This window comes from Cyclopterus lumpus, chromosome 14 (genome assembly GCF_009769545.1).
Source record: "Cyclopterus lumpus isolate fCycLum1 chromosome 14, fCycLum1.pri, whole genome shotgun sequence".
Classification (NCBI taxonomy): Eukaryota; Metazoa; Chordata; class Actinopteri; order Perciformes; family Cyclopteridae; genus Cyclopterus; species Cyclopterus lumpus.
This window is the reverse complement of record NC_046979.1, coordinates 19,898,402-19,914,742: the sequence shown is the minus strand read 5'-3', so window position 1 is coordinate 19,914,742 and position 16,341 is coordinate 19,898,402. Positions and strand designations below refer to the sequence as shown.

At 44.9% G+C, this 16,341-nt stretch overlaps 1 protein-coding gene across 2 annotated transcripts in view; it reads right to left on the bottom strand.

The window, feature by feature from the left end:
- uvrag (UV radiation resistance associated gene) overlaps window positions 1-16,341 on the bottom strand; it is a 78,251-nt gene that overhangs the window by 51,264 nt on the left and 10,646 nt on the right. For both annotated transcript variants that reach the window (XM_034550189.1, XM_034550188.1), the window contains exons 7-11: window positions 14,272-14,377; window positions 11,201-11,327; window positions 4,183-4,267; window positions 404-491; window positions 21-81 (exon numbers count right to left, since the gene is read on the bottom strand). In XM_034550189.1, the coding sequence (XP_034406080.1) occupies window positions 21-81; window positions 404-491; window positions 4,183-4,267; window positions 11,201-11,327; window positions 14,272-14,377 (467 nt within the window). The remainder of the gene's footprint in view (window positions 1-20; window positions 82-403; window positions 492-4,182; window positions 4,268-11,200; window positions 11,328-14,271; window positions 14,378-16,341) is intronic.

Below are 16,341 nucleotides of genomic sequence, written 5' to 3'. Positions count from 1 at the left end.
GCAGGCACATAACACATTACCTTGAAAGTCCTCGGAGTTTGGCAGCTTCACTCCGCAGATGACATAATCCGACTGATTGGCCTGCGGGTATAAATAAGAGGTTTGCTTTAAAGACGATGAAAACCTGGTGTGAAGGAGACACTTGCTTTGAATGGTTTGTCCAGTGGTGTCGGCATAGGAAATGTTTGCTTTGTATGCCAAACAGAGTGACTGTAGTGTTGATCACGTTAAACAGATAGGTGATGACTCAAAAGACCTAACATGCAGAATTAGACATCCCATTGGAAAGGATCTGCGCCATCGCAGCCCGATCAAAGCCTCGCTTCTGTCAGCAGATAAGTATTTGCAGTTGCCTCGTCAACAAATGTGTTGTGCACCGGGGAACCCGGCGGGTGTAACTCACCACGTCGATGGGGTAGATGTAGGAGAGCTCGGAGAGGAGCTGACGGCAGCGGAACGTGAGCTGGGCGTTGGATTTGAGGAACTGCTCTCTGGGGAGACAAACACCGGACACAATGAGCAGAGTCACGAGTGGAGGACACTCGGAGAGCAGAGAGGAGATCGTAAAGGGAAGGAGTGGAGATGGAGGTGATGGAGGGGAGAATGCAGTGAGTGGTGGATCTCCTCCAGACTGGTCACTGCTCCACAAATATAAGAGGAGAGTTGATTCATGCAGCACAACGATGTGTGATAGCAGGTTCATGTTGGTCATTGAATGTATGAGAGCTGACTGATCAGGGTGTCAATTTAGGGCAATTTACTGTAATCATTTTCTTTTTAAGCTACTATATATTGAACTTTCCATTTTAAACAAAGCAGTACATTCCCTACAACCTCACAAAAGAAAAGTCCACCTTCGTACACACCTCAGATCTCTAGCTGACACAATAACAGTGTCCAGTATATTGTTTTAGGGTGCCACAAAGGGCCGGTGTTCTGCTACAAAAGGGTTTGTTCACTGTGTTGTCCGAACACAACGGAACACTAAAGGTGTTTGTAACTGATTGGTGCAGCCGCACTCGAGGGCGGGGTGAAGAGATGTCAATCAATATAGAGACGTCACGATGCCGTCATCTCCTTCTCTACACCAATTTCGATACCTGAACTTTTGTATCGGCCGATACCTAAAATAAAAAGTTAAAACGGGTCATAACTCCCTCTCTAATATCTATTCATTCAAGTTTCTTGACAAAAATCTACATTTTACAAGATTACATTTGAACACATGATAACGTCATAATTTACCCAATACAAATTCATACTGACTACAGCTTGAAAGCATCATTATGTATCAAAAATATTATGCACAAGACTGTTTAACCACAGGTGTGCAGTACTGGTTTGCACATGTGCCGATTGGGCAGGATCGGTGCACAGACTCGGAAACCAGATCCAGAATTTTAGTCTCAGAAGCATTTCTGATACTGAAGCGGTTGTCGATGTGCTTAAAACTGTCCTGTTAGATGTCTCTTCCACAGCCAACAGCAATGTCAGATCACTGAGTGCTGGAGATTTAAAGGCTACGGCTGTGAAGGTGGCTTTCTATGGAAAACAAGACCGTGTACGTACAATTAGTCTCGCTATCGAGTCGTGTGAAACCCATTCCAGACGCAAAACATCTATTCAATTTCTGCAGCAAAAATAAATTAATATTTAATATAACATGCCTCTTCCAGGATCTATTCCTGGGACCGCTTATGTCTGAGAAACACAGATGATGGGCTGCTTTGTATAAAATGTGTGTGGGTGTCCTCTCCAGAACCACTTGTGGGTAACAGTCCATCCACTCATGCAGATGAAGGAAGATTTCTTAGGGGGGGTGGGGGGGGGAAATGGTTATCGAATGTGACGCACCCTCCCATCCATGCTGCTCGCCTTACACTTGAATTTCCTACTTGGCTTTGCCTTGGGTTAGCAGCCTCTTGTCATTTCCTTTCCCGGTGTTCGACTGCCTCACGAAAGAGGAGACAGATTGGTGTGTAACGATCGCTCGATCTGAAACCCCTCATCTGTCCGGCAGACTTTGCCTCATCTAAGTGGTTAAGCCTGAGGTGCGAGCCCCTCTCAAACCCTTTCCCTAAAACATGTGTATAGTATAGTCACAAACAAAAGACTTTGTGTTAATCACCACGTTAACTGACTGAAATAGGCAAATACCACGTATGCTGGCACTTAATTCTTAAATTAAATGAAAGTACCACGACAACCTTCTAAAAGAATAGTCCATGAGCAGTAAAGGTCATAAGTATATCAGTCTGTAACACTGTTCATCTGTACACATGACATCTATTGCATCTGTCCATCCGGGGAGAGGGATCCTCCTCTGTTGCTCTCCTGAAGGTTTCTTCCCTTTTTTCCCTGTCAAAGGTTATTTTTGGAGAGTTTTTCCTGATCCGATGTGAGGTCCTGGGACAGGGATGTCGTATGTGTACAGATTGTAAAGCCCTCTGAGGCAAATTTGTAATTTGTGATATTGGGCTATACAAAATAAACTGAATTGAAAAGTATTGTCGGCTAAATGTATGGAAATGATAGATGAGAATACTGATTGAGAAGTATAAAACATTTTCATTTTCAAGTGAAAGTACTTATTTTGTAAAGGAATGTGTTGTTGACAGCTTATTGAGGTGGAGCTACTGTAGTTTTAATTACTCTTCATGCAGTTAGGTTGTTTAGTCTATTGGGCCCTAGATTGGGCCCAATAGACAACCTGCCACTGTGACCTTTCACCCTATATTTGGCAGGTGCCAACTTTTATCCCTGTCTGTATTCACCTTTCTGACCATTTAGATTTGTTTTGAAGGTGTTAAATACAAGATTGGGAGCATTTCTATTGCCTCTCAACAGCTCTCAACATGGCGGCGACTAGAAGCTAACGGTGTTCACAGCGCCAACAGTGTTTACCTGAGGGGGAACCGGAGAGAGGGTGCTACCCGTATGAGAGCAGTGCAGAGTGGCACGTGCACCAATACGAAGCAAGGAGAAGCTCAGGTTACAGCGCACACAGAAGGAGAGTGACTTCTCTGCTCAGATGGACATTACACCTCTATATCTTTACATAGCAGATAGCTGTTTGCTGATATATTAATGCTCAGAGTATCCAATTTAATTGACATTTTGGATAATTGTACCACTTTTGACCTTGCACAGTTCTCTAAATGAAACCGTCTGGGATGTTTAGAGGGGAAATAGTTGGTGGATCTGCTGACAACTCTTTGACCCCTGGAACATGACAAAGGGCCCCACACCGCTTTACTAAAAAGGTTCACAAGCCAGGTTAGGTTGGGAACCTTTAACCAAGCACTGTATTTCATAAGCCTATCATGTGTTTTTTACAGGTAATGTTAATCAGTATTGGCGTAGCATAATAGAAGTACTTAAGGAGAGTACAAAATGTTAATACAAATAAATAAATTGCAATAGGGGAGATGGTTTAACACCTCAATTAGGCTTCTGGGATCTAGAATTGCAAAGTGAGGCCCTGTTATGATTTTTTTTTTTTTTTTAAAGCACACTCAATTCAACAACTTACGTTACTATAACTTTGCCTTTTAGCCCCAATGTTGTGAGATGTCCAACAGAGCAGATGTGAAATATTAAACAGGAATGTGGAAAGGTTGACAAAAAGATTGCATGCTCAGCATAACTTTTCCCTTGCTAAAAGTTTTTTTAAAGTTGAATTAAAAAGAAACACTTCCATGAAAAAACATTGACGACACACAGATATTTCCAAAGAATGGATGTTAGGCAGATGCACGAGTGTCGGTGTTCATTTCCTGTTTGCTGGGTCTCTTGGCCCCTGCTGGCCTTCCTGGGGCTCTGGTTTACCCTCTGCGACTGCCAGGTACCGCTCAGACAAACAGAGCTGTATCCAGGGCCGGCACCCGCCGAACACGTCTCCCCGCAGGCCAAGGCAAACACAGGCCAAACGGGATTTTTAGCACAATGTGCAAACTCTCTGTTGAGAACACATAAATAGGCAGTGCCAGCCGCGAAAACATCGCCTTGTTTTGAAAGAGCGCGGTGGGAGGCGGGGAGCAGGGTGTAGTCCCATCGCAGTTCAGTGGGATTGAGCAACACATCGGGTCACATCTGGGCAATGTCTGACAGGGATGAATGCATTTAAAAAGTGTGTTTTCTGTGCAGACATAAAGCAGTAGCTAGTTACAGGTTCACACAAACCTCTTGGCAGTGCATTCCTTCTGCAGCTTGGTTAAGGATTCCTTCTCCTCCTTCAGACCCTCGTGCTGAGCGGAGAACGCTTCCTCTGAAAGAGACAGAAAGAACACAATTAAATTAGAGGAAAGTATCTGGTGTGTGTGTGTGTGTGTGTGTGTGTGTGTGTGTGTGTGTGTGTGTGTGTGTGTGTGTGTGTGTGTGTGTTCTGCTTCATCTGAACAGCCAGGTGGGCTTGTGTTTGGTTGGCTGCCATCCACTGTTAAACTCAAGCAAGATCAAACAGCCAAAACCATTTCCTTTTGACAGCACATAAAAAACAACCAACACATGTATGCAAATTACAGGATTTGTCAGACAGTGTAAATACATAGCTGGGCAAATAAATAAAATCCGACAGATAAGGGGCAGTGATGATTCAGCTCGTTGGAGTTGTGTAACTGCAGTATTGGCAAGCTCACAATACCTTGGATACCGGATAAAAGCAAAGTGTAATTTACTGGGTTGTAACAGAATTCTCCTCAGATCTGTGCTAATTTTGAAATGTCTAATGGGTTCTGCTTTGCAGCAATTAAGACATACGATGCCCAATCCTGGGAAGTAGGTTGACAACGCAGTGATTCAGAACAACCAAACCATGTGTGAGCTCCACACGTTTCTCCTGCATGTTTCCATAGAAGGGTTTTTTAGTTTGCCATAGTTGTTTGAAGCTGAAAAGGGAAAAAGCATATGGACAACTGTGTGTGCCTTGTGATAATTATTAAAACATAAGGGTCAGGTGCAACAGCTACGGGACGGCGGGTGCTGTATCAGATGGAATGGTGGCGAAGAGAGAGCGAAGCTCTTCATGCCAAAAATCACATATGCTTTATGCGCAGACTGTGAATATAAACATCGGTAATGAGGTTTCTCCCCGAGGTGGCTGGCCTCGCTCATAACGACCAGGGAAAGAGTGGGGCCCTCGTGTTGCATTGTGGGTAAAGAAAAAGGCAACATCTCAGGTGCTGCTGCATTGACTTTGATTGTTTTCCCTTTTTTTAAATGGTGCTCAATACACCTAGTCCACAAGCTCGCTTCTATTACTGGCGTATTATTTATGTTGAAAGCACATAAAAAAACACCAGCAATAAATGGCGAGATATTCTGTGAATCTTCAGTGTTTCCTCTTATACATCTCAAAGCGCACACTAATTAGGCAACATTATTACAGGTAGCACGCTCACCATTTTCTTATCTTTTGAGCCCAGAGCTGTAATGAAATCTGGAAATGAAGTTTTATTCATGCATTCAAGCACTAGCGATGGTCTGCATTCCTCTATTCAAAATGGAAAAGAAACCCTTAAACCGTGTTAGAGTGCTGGGAATCGACTATCAAAAAGATGGATGTGATGACAGCAGCTGGCAGAACAGTGAGTTGTGTGAGAATAAGACGATCAAATCACATCTGTAATCAGATGGATCACAGGACCTGCTTTTGAAAATCGCATACTTTCTCTCACATCCAGGCCGCTCACACTGACCCCATGAGGGTTGAAGAGATACCTTCTTTAACCCTCCAGAGGGAGGGAGAAAATAAAGGTACTCAGCGGTATCCCCATCAGATTAGAATGGAAGACAGATAGTGTCAGGCAGAGATCAGACGGGCCATCCCCTCTGACGTGAGGGACGACATGAAAACAGATCTCAACACCAACTGTGTGGGCTGAACGGCTGTGTGTTGCTTTCATGTAACGCCCCAGCTGTGTCCTATCTCCTCTATCCGTCCCCTGATCCTTTCATCCCTCTAACCCGTTCCAGTCGCTCTCACGGTACGGACAGGCAAACTGCAGCGACTGCTACGATAGGGCACACGCTGCGTTTCCACACGCGACGTGAATATCATAATTCTATTTGAAACACAATCCAAAATGAGCTTCAAAATGCTACAATGCTGTCCCCGACGTGCTGGTGAATCTGATGTTGAAAAATGACGATGCAACAATAAATCAATCGGTATGGGATGTATTGTACGGTGAGGTCCCTCTGGCTGCAGGCGGCCGGCTTTGTGGGATTCTAAAGGAAATCAAGGTTTGTTCAAACCGGCCCGACCTTTGTGACCTCTTGGGGTGGCACAAACTATCAGATGAAGATCATCTGGATTGAACACTGGACTGGTTTGAACTTGACTGGCGAGTACAACTGCTGTTGTGTTTAATGCAAAAGGTGCAAAAAGCTCAATAGTGGTGAACGCTTTCTTGTCAAAATGTTACTCGAGTCTGCAGTTTAAAAAAGAAAGGAAGGAAGCTTTAGACAAAATGCAAGTGATCAGTGAAGCTATTGAGACACAGTTACAGTCATAAATCGCACAGCAAAATGTCCGTGAGAAAATCCCACAAAATGAATCGTTAACAGGCGCATATAATCTGGTTCACATTAAAAACTGTTGATGATTTTACGGCTTATTAAAAAGCATCCTGGTGTTCAGCTTCCCTCTGGGACATCGTTATCCGGTCTGAAATTAAAATACGGTGCGAACACCATCAATTCAAAACAGAACCACAACAAACATGATGCGATGAAGAGCTCTAGGGAAAGTGTTTCTGAGGAATGAAACTATGCAAGTGTCTGTGGGGAAGGTTCTGCAACTGTGAGGACCACAATGGATGCAGCGAAACAACTGGAAAGAGCCTTTGTTTCCAACTTTAAAAAAAAGAATCCGTCTGAACTGACAAACATGGCTCTTCATGCTACACAAAAGGAAACTTGAGGCTGTGACCTCCAGAGAGAGTGGGACGTGAACCTGGAAAAACATCCTTGTGAGTCATTAGCGTGGAGGGCCGCCGTACATGTCGACCTCTATCCTCAGTCACGAACGCAGCCAGTGGCCTGGCGTTAAACGTGTAAATCTGCTGCTCATGGAGCTCTAATGATGATGGCTTCAACATGAGACCTTTTTCCTCCGAGGTGACAAATACCTCCTCACACCGAACCTTCGCGAAAAACTGTGCTCCTCGCACTCGAGAAACCCGACCACTGACATTTATTGGTCGGGAGCCCTGGCTGTGTTACCGAGCGTGAGAATAACTACTGTTACCGAGTACAATAAACGCTGCACGCAGACCTGATTTATGTCATCTGCTCAAGGTGGAGGGAGGGGAAATTAGCCTGGAGGAGAGTGTGACCCCCCCCACCCAAAACCGAACCCGTTCATTCTGGAGAGAACATTTTTTATTTTAAAATCTTAGCCGTAAGGAAGAGGGGGAAAACAAACCGTGGTCATGCCCATATGTCCTCTGTTATGGATCGTGTGAAGGACATGCAGTGGACTTTAGAATATACGTGCATTTGCAGAAGAATTGGAAAACTTGACCAAAGTCTCCTCCCCCGCTATGATCTCCATTACAGTAAATCAGTTGCTAACCAGTCATCAGGATGATGCGGTGCTTATGATGCCAACACTGCCCAGGGAGCACACAGATGAGCCCAGAGTAGATCAGCAAGCCTGCGAAAACATCCCAGTTGTTACTTTACAAACATTTATGTTTTCCCCTCGTCTTTATTTGCTGGCTCACGTGTAAGACGAACGCACCTGCATCCCCATGTTTGGGTTTTCGGTTGATAAAGAGTCGCCCGCTAATGGGCCCCAGGACTGTGTGAGAGATGGGAAGGACCACACAGCCAGGTACAAATGAGATCCTCGAGAACGTGACTCAAGAATGGGGATTAATGGCCCGATGTATGCCCTCTGGGGGGATATATTACATAGCAAAGTACTTACGCGCACTGTTAAACTGTCAATAAAACGTACAAAGAAACCCTGTAACTAATAACCGCTGGAATGTGTGAAAATTCAACAAATGAAACACTTCTAATTGAATAAAGGTTAACTTAGCTGCCAGCTTGTCTGATGGGCAATGCATGCGATTGAGTGGGACTAAATATGCTTCTTCACTTTTCTGCGTGTTCTGACAAACGAGCCAATGGAGTCCTGGACGGAAATTTAAGCTGCAATTGATAACAACATTTTTTTTTTTTTTTTTTTTTTAAAAGGAAAAAGGAAACATGAGATCAGATGAAACAAATATATCGTGTTGCCAATCTAAATATAATCAGACAAAATCAGCTGCTGCATGGAATACTGTAAACGCTTGTCTCCGAGAGCATCCTGTCTGTAATTAATGCAGGGCTGCTCTTTTTCCGATCGCGAAACAAATGAATATGTGCGGGCTGATTAGAAGAGTTAAACAACAAGCTGGAAGAACAGCAGAGCTCGGCCGCATGTGGCTTTTAGCTTTGGAGTTATGAGTCTTGGAAAAAAAGTTTAAAAGAAAAAAGAATAAAAACACAATTTTCAGTGAGCCCTATTCAGCTAGAGAATTTCAATTCATCCTAAAATACCTTTCCCCTCTTTAAACAGCTGAAGGAATTTTTTCTTCTATTTATTAATAAGCACTTGCCCAGTCGGGGAGGGGGGGGGGAGCAGAGAGTTCTTTTGGCTGTAGACGCAGTGGTGACAGGTAAAAAGGTCGAGGATTAACGGACTTTACTTCTTCTTTTTGAATCGTAGAACAAAGGACACTTCTCCCTGACCCGTCCTCATGCTTTCTTTGTGTTTACGTGTGTAATGTCTGCATGCATATGCAGACTACATGCTGATCATTAGCAATCCCCACCTCATGCTTGGTGGCTCAGTGAGGTCCAGGCCACATAAATAGACCATAGCCAATAATAATAATAATAATAATAATAATAACCAGACCCGTATCTACCTGTCTATTGATCTTGGCTGTTTCAGAACCTGAGACAACGCAGCACTGACACAAGTAAACACCCTACACACACACAGACACACACACACACACACACACACACAACATACAGCGCCATTAGTACACCGATAACAACCACTGATAATAAAGATGCATGAGGACTAATGTGGGATCATTATTGCATAGTTGGCATTTAATAATACATTTATTTGAAATAAATAAATACAAATCTGGGGTAACAACAAAACTAGAATTGTTGCCTCCACAAACTGTTTCCTATTGAAGGCTTGTGCAAAATTGTCAATAATTAGCGTATCAATTCTGGAGTTACGGACAAAAAATTACTCCTGAACCACTTGAAGGCAAACATCAGTGCAGATGATTCATCTAATCAGAGCATACGATGCATCTCCAACATGGAACCATCAGACTGAAGCTTGTTTGACAGCTGCGAGCCGTTTGTTCTCATTAAGCTCACAAGGCCTTGAACAGACTCACTGTACAAAGCAGTAGATGGAACCTTTACGAACACCACGGGGAACACAGAACCAAAACGTGAAGCTACGGAAGTTGAGAAAAAAAAAGCTGAAAGTTAATTTGCTGCAGCCAACGAGGACGACCTTGAAATTACAACAAGCATGTTGTGTGTACATGCAACTTCAGAAAAGCCTGATTAAGAGTTTATCATCAAGCATACACCTGCATATGTGTTTATGTGTGGGTGCACGTTTGTCAAGCCCAGGCTCGCAAACGCTGGATTTTTTTATGTGCCTATGAGCAGCAGGCAGCAGTAAATCCCTCCTCAGCTCTCAGACATCAGAGCGCGGAGCCACAGACTTCACAGGGTTAAATAAATGACACCACTGCACACACACATCGTCGCTTTAGCAGGCTGGCGCGGGCTGCAACGACCACAGGGTTGGCTGTATAGAGTCTATACTGTACGTTACGGGCATGTGTGTGGAGTGACCGGCGTCCTCTGACAGATGTTTCCTGTACATGACAACACTCCCACTGTACTCCAAGGTGAGCAGGTAGTGCGGCTCACACAGTCCACCTGCTGCGGTCAGACAGCGCGGACACCTTCACCCAGGTGTTTAAAATGAGAGCATCCTGCACAACAAAATCACTTGTTGACGGTGACAAAATGGGAAAGGAAGTACATTTAGGACATCTTATTTCAATAACTGAATTTAGAGTTATTCAGAATTCATCTATTTCATCTGCAATGTTCCATGTTTAACTCAGCGTTTCTATTACTGAAAAATTACTGACGATATTAATGTAGGGTCGGGGCAAGGTACTTGATTAAACTGTAGAGAGAGGCTTTAATGAAAAATGTTGAATCTATTTTGGTATCTACGGTGTCATTCTAACAAAATAAATTAACTCTTTAATATAGACATATTGCGATAAAATGTCTCTATTATGTCTGTTGGTAAATATGAAAAGGACTGGGTCCGTCAGCTAGAAGTGCTCGTTGTTGGGCCCGGCAGGCTCGGGTTGCTGTTCCAAAGTGTCCGATAACATTATGGAAAGGACTCTACTTCCTCTTGATCTGGTCCGTTTGTTATTGCGTCCCAAGATACAATCAAGGCGCCCAAGTCTCGTGAAATCAACAGGTCCCACTCTTTACAGCTCTTTTCCTCTGGAGTCACCGGGTCACAGCACCCAAAGGAACACCACCAGCCTGTTTGTCTCCCCCTCCCCCACCCACCCCTCCCTCTCAACTCGTAGTATCTCTTTATCTGTATACTCTGGCTCAAATAAATACAGGCGGCCATCCAATTTAAAGACCTCATCTGATAATAGCCCATTTATAATAACAATCACGACCCGTCTGTGGCAAAAACAAACAGCTTTAGTGGACGTAGGTTGAAAAATACCAACGTTTGAGTTGGAGACAACCAATGAGCTGCAGCAGGATCATCTAATGTGAAGCTTTGTGTGAACACTAAATTCCTTTCATTGATATTGCCACCAATGTGTTCATGTTAGCTATAGCACAATTTGGTGGTCAAAACCCAAATCTATATGCACCCATCTGTGTTTACAGTATTCACATCGTTGGCTAAGTTGCTCGTGGCTGAACGCAACTTTGTGTTTCTGCAAAAGGCAAAAGAGTGAGCCGACGTTGTGTATAACAATTGAACAATTAATAACCCCATCAACATAGTGTGTGCAAAAGATGAGCAAAGGAATTCATCATAATCCCCAACAGATCACAACTGTAAAACTCGTAGTTCCAGGTGTTGTCTGTGCACCTGTCGCTTTACCTTTCTTCTGAAGCTGCGCTCTCTCCTTCTGCCGCAGGTCGATCTCCCGGCCCAAGGCCTTCCTCTGCCGCTGCAGTTCACTCCGCAGCACAGCGATGCGCAGCTGCATGCACTCTCGCTCCTTCTTCTGCTCAGAGCGGGACAAGAGAGAGAAACCAGAAAAAGAGGATGAAGGGAAAATATTTAGTGTGTGGGCACAGCCAGTCTAGTGTTTATTACCCTTTATAATGACCCCAGAATTCCTACTAGCTCCTTCAAAAACAAGCTCTGCTCCCATGTGACATTGATCTAATGCACATCTACTGAGCTCATTCTCGCCTACGTGCTCCGATATCGACACCGATTCAAATAGCTGGGGGCCGGTCCATTTAATTCAATGCTTCTGTGAGATTATATATTAGACACTGGGAGTTCAATTATTGTGGACGTTTTGACCAATTTGATGCTGCATCAAAGAGGTTTTGATATGAACTTTAATTCCTGTTCATTTTTGTGATTTTTTTTGACAGAGTTTTTGGCGTAAAATGTTAATATTAACTATGTTACATTTTGTTCCACACAATGAGATGTACAGCTTATTAATCAAACACTGGAATCCGATCGGTACTCTGTATCGGCCGACACCTAAAAACCCAGGTATTAGTATCTGGACTGAAAATGTTGGATCGGTGAGTCCCAATAATCCAAAATCCACTGTCAACAACTAATGACGAGGAAGTTTGCGAAAAGGAATCGGCATTTCAAAAACATCTCACTGAGGCCTGAGCATTTCGGTGGCCGGTGCAGAGCGTAAAGGAACAAACTCCTTAGAATGATGCCGCACAAAGCCAGCTGCTGATATGTTGGTGGAAGTCGACTCTGAGAAAGGACGTCTCGCTACGTCAGCCTCGCTGCTTGGAGGTACCTGCATTTATCTATAAATAAATAAGTCATTCTCTCGTCACATGCTCCCTGACCAGCAGCGGCATCCGTGTGCAGTCATTAGTCAGCATCTACATCAGGCTTCATGTCTCAGGGGAGGCTGCAGTGGGCTCCTCCTCCCATGAGGAGCAGCACTAGGGATGCACAGACTGATGGATGCGTTTGTGATGTATAGTAGATGCGGATGAAGAAGATACGGCAACTTAAAACAAACATGGAAAAGAGAGATTTAAGAAGTTTGGGGGCTGTGTGGATGATGACAAAGAAATGGCCGTGGAGATTCAACAGAGAATGGGAGGCAGAGAGGATAACACACACACACACACACACACACACACACACACACACACACACACACACACACACACACACACACACACACACACACACACACACACACACACACACACACACACACACACACACACACACACACACACACACACACACACACACACACACACACACACACACACACACACACACACACACACACACACACACACACACACACACACACACACACACACACACACACACACACACACACACACACACACACACACACACACACACACACACACACACACACACGATAGTGATCGTGGCCTGCATCAGAGGAAACACAGATACGCTTCTTCTGGAAGACTTCTGAGGGCTTGGCAGTGAAAAACAAAGAGGGGCATCAGTTCGCCGGAGACTGATAGAGCCTCCATCCATCCCACGTGTCGCTCCCTGATGCTCGCATGTTAACCACCGCTGGCTTTGGCACGAACCGTGAGCCTCCTACACTTTCACTGAGCGACACAGTTGACAAGTGGGTCAGAGCTGTGTTGGCGTGTGTGTGTGTGTGTGTGTGTGAGAGAGAAAGACTGTAACCAACCCCCAGGGCCCGTCTGACTAGCTGAACATCAAACAGCAGTGGGGTCAGCTGAGTAAATACGTAGCGGGCGTGGTGGGGGAGCGTGATATAAGCCAGCAGATTAATGGCAGAGTGTGGGTGAGAGGGTGAAAGGGCCATGCGCTTGGGGTTGGTAGCCTCCACTCTGTCCCCCACTTTGATCCGCACTCGCTAGGATAGAGCAGAGCTCTCCAAAAAGGCAAAGAGGGGAACCCTTAGAGGAGCCACACAATGCTTCACTCACTCTTGCCGGGGTTTTCTTTTCTTTTTTAACGGAGAGGTGGAGGACGAGGATTATGTGATTTATTAGCTGATGTGAGCTCTGAAAAGTTTTTTTTTTTTAAAGGAATGTTTCACTGAGGGGGAAATATCAGAGGAGTTCTTTGTAAGGGATCCTTTGTGGGGGGGGGGGGGGGAGGGGATGGAGCCTCAATGTTTTTTGCGAGAAGGCTTGAAAAGGCTATAGTGGGGCTGCTTTAATAGGTAGGGTGAAGGTCCGCGAAGAGGAACAAAAATTGTTTTGAACGAGACGATGAGATGTGATGGAAAGCAACAGATGTAACAGCTGTCTAAACCTTTATGTTCTGTATCTGTGAGAAAGTGCGCGCGCACACACACACACACACACACACACACACACACACACAGTCTACCTGGTGGATAAAAACACCAACATGTCACTGCCTCGGGGCTTTTAGAACAGCGGAAGGGACGGGTCGCTTTTGAAGGGAATGTTTACAATACAACACAACGTCAAACCTGGGATCAGAGCTGCGTTTTCACAGCTGCACAGCTGCCGATTCCAAAAATGTTAAATATGCTCCCTTGCTCTTGCTGTGGATCCCAGTCGAGGATGTATGACAGGAGGTGGAAACCCAAACAGTGGGTTTGGGTCAAAGCGTTAGCATTTAGGCATCGGGGGGGGTATTGCTGTCTCCACTTTTTAGTTGAGACATCCAAACTAAAGGATATAAATACACGTGACATCACTTTACGTTATAATTACACCTGGGGATTTTGGGTGAAACGAGCTCTTAAGTCTCACATAAGTATGTTTGTTGTCAGTGTGGAAGCCAATGGGTTCTTTGAAAACATTGACTCTCGATTTGCTCCGCGTCTTTATCCGTCTCCTCAAAACCTGAACACTTTTGCATGTTTCTACAATCACATAATAATAAAAAAACATAATAATCAAACAGCAACTGCTGCCTCTGAAAATGAGCGAGTAATCAGCCCAAACACTGCTCACCCGCTCCGTGCATGTCGTCGTCGTCCTCAGCTTTTCCTCGATCTCCTTCCCGATCTTCTGCACCGTCACCTGGGTCTGTTTGATGGCTCTCTGGGCGGTGTGGAGCCTGGAGGAGGAGGAGAAGACAGTCACCATCCAAATCGTTGATTGCGACCGCGCAATGGACCACGAGGCATGCCGACACTGAGCTTCCAAGAGGCCAGAACAATCTACCGGCCGCATCACCGGTAATTCATTTCATTTAGCTCGGACTGTTTGGGAAGCATCGCAAGAATCATGACGGGTTTGTTATCCCTCCTTGTTTCCTTTCCTAATTTACTGGGGTTGATTCTTTGTCCCGGTCCGACTGCCGAGTCTCCTTAAAACCGTAAAAGTTAATTCATCATCATAAAAAGTCTATAGATGAAGTCCTGAAATACCACAAACCACACGTATCACAATGTCTAATCATGAGTATTTTCTAATAATCTAACCACAACGGGAGATCAAAAGTTGTCCGATAGACGTGAATCCATCAGTCCTGGTAGGAGGAGACAACCGAGAAAAGGACAAATAACTCATTTAACGATAACCACAAAGATGTCACTGTCATCGCTGTGAAGAGGGAACGGCAACATCAGAGCACAAATAACAAGCCGGTGCATTATTGAGACCATCAATCACAGGGACAATTCACTTCTAAGTTTGTTTCCCTAAAGCCCCTCCCACCTCCCCCCCTACAGCACCCATGGGACTCTGGCAACACAGCTGCAGACAACAATCCCACATGGTGGGAGTGACAGAGGACAGACAAAAAGGGGGGACTGGCAATCATACAGTCAGAATGGTTGATGGGTCATTAACTTCTTGCTAAATGTCTCAATCCCACTCATGAGAGTCGGTTACCTTTCTCTCTCTGGACCACATATATGCGATGAGCCCTTCTTGTTCCGGCCTCTCCTAGCCCAAGGTTGAAAGAGAGTTTTCCTCAGCGTTCAAGAAATTGCATCAGTGGGTTTATTGTAAGAGGCTTTCTAGCTTGGCGGGGGGTCATTTTACAAATCCTCGGGGGGCTTTTTTTGTTTGTTATGAAACTCAAACAGTCACCTCTGGATATTATTGCCTCTTTCTGGCAACTAAAGAAAAGTGTCTCTCTACGATATACAGAGTATTGGGGAGGAGTCCTACAGGATACATGTTTTCTGTCTCAGGTGACAGCGATGGCAGTCGCAGATAACCATCCGGGACATCGGGGCCAATCTGTTTTGACAGCTTCATCTGTTTAGGTGATTGCGATGGCATAATCTGATCTGCTCTTTTCCCCCCCGGGGTGAGAATAGTTATCTCCCCTCTCCTTTTCACGCATGTCTGCCCCCCCACCCCTCTCCGCACCAACACCTGCCCATCAGGCTCCATCACAGCCCGTGGACCGACAGGGGGACAGGGATGCGCAGCAGTTTAATCTCTAGGCAACTGTCCAAAGAACATCTTCTGGCGAGCCATGACAACTTTCCTTTTCCTGGTTGACTTACGGCTCTGCCACATGGGATTTGCAGGAAGTTATGACTGAGCCTGAGCACTCAACCCTCGATGCCGATAAACATCAGAAAAACAACAACATCTTCCCTTTTAACCGTGGCACTATGATCCTGCAGGGGTGTCGGATGAAACTTTCAAACTCCCAGATTAGATTTTTTGATAAACAGAAGGCATCTTGAAAATTTGTTTTAATAGGGGCTTTTAGGACGAGTAAAAAGCACCCCGCTAAAATGTTGATGAAGGATTTACAAATCAACTAAATGAAAGTGGATGAAACTGCGGCGTCATGTGTGTGACAGAGCAGGCAGGTAGGTAGGTAAGTAGGTAGGTAGGACCGAGCAAACCCGCCAGGCAATAAATACAATCAGCAATTAGGTGGGAAAGAAATGTTATGTGCCCGATGAACTCGTCAACCAAACCTGAGTCAGAGGATACGATGGCAGCCGAATAGGGTAATTCAAAACGAGCTCTGAGGCGTTTTGTGACAACACATTGAGGACAATGTGCCGCTATCGCACCTCTGCCCGGCACAGAACAGGACCGCAGCGCAGT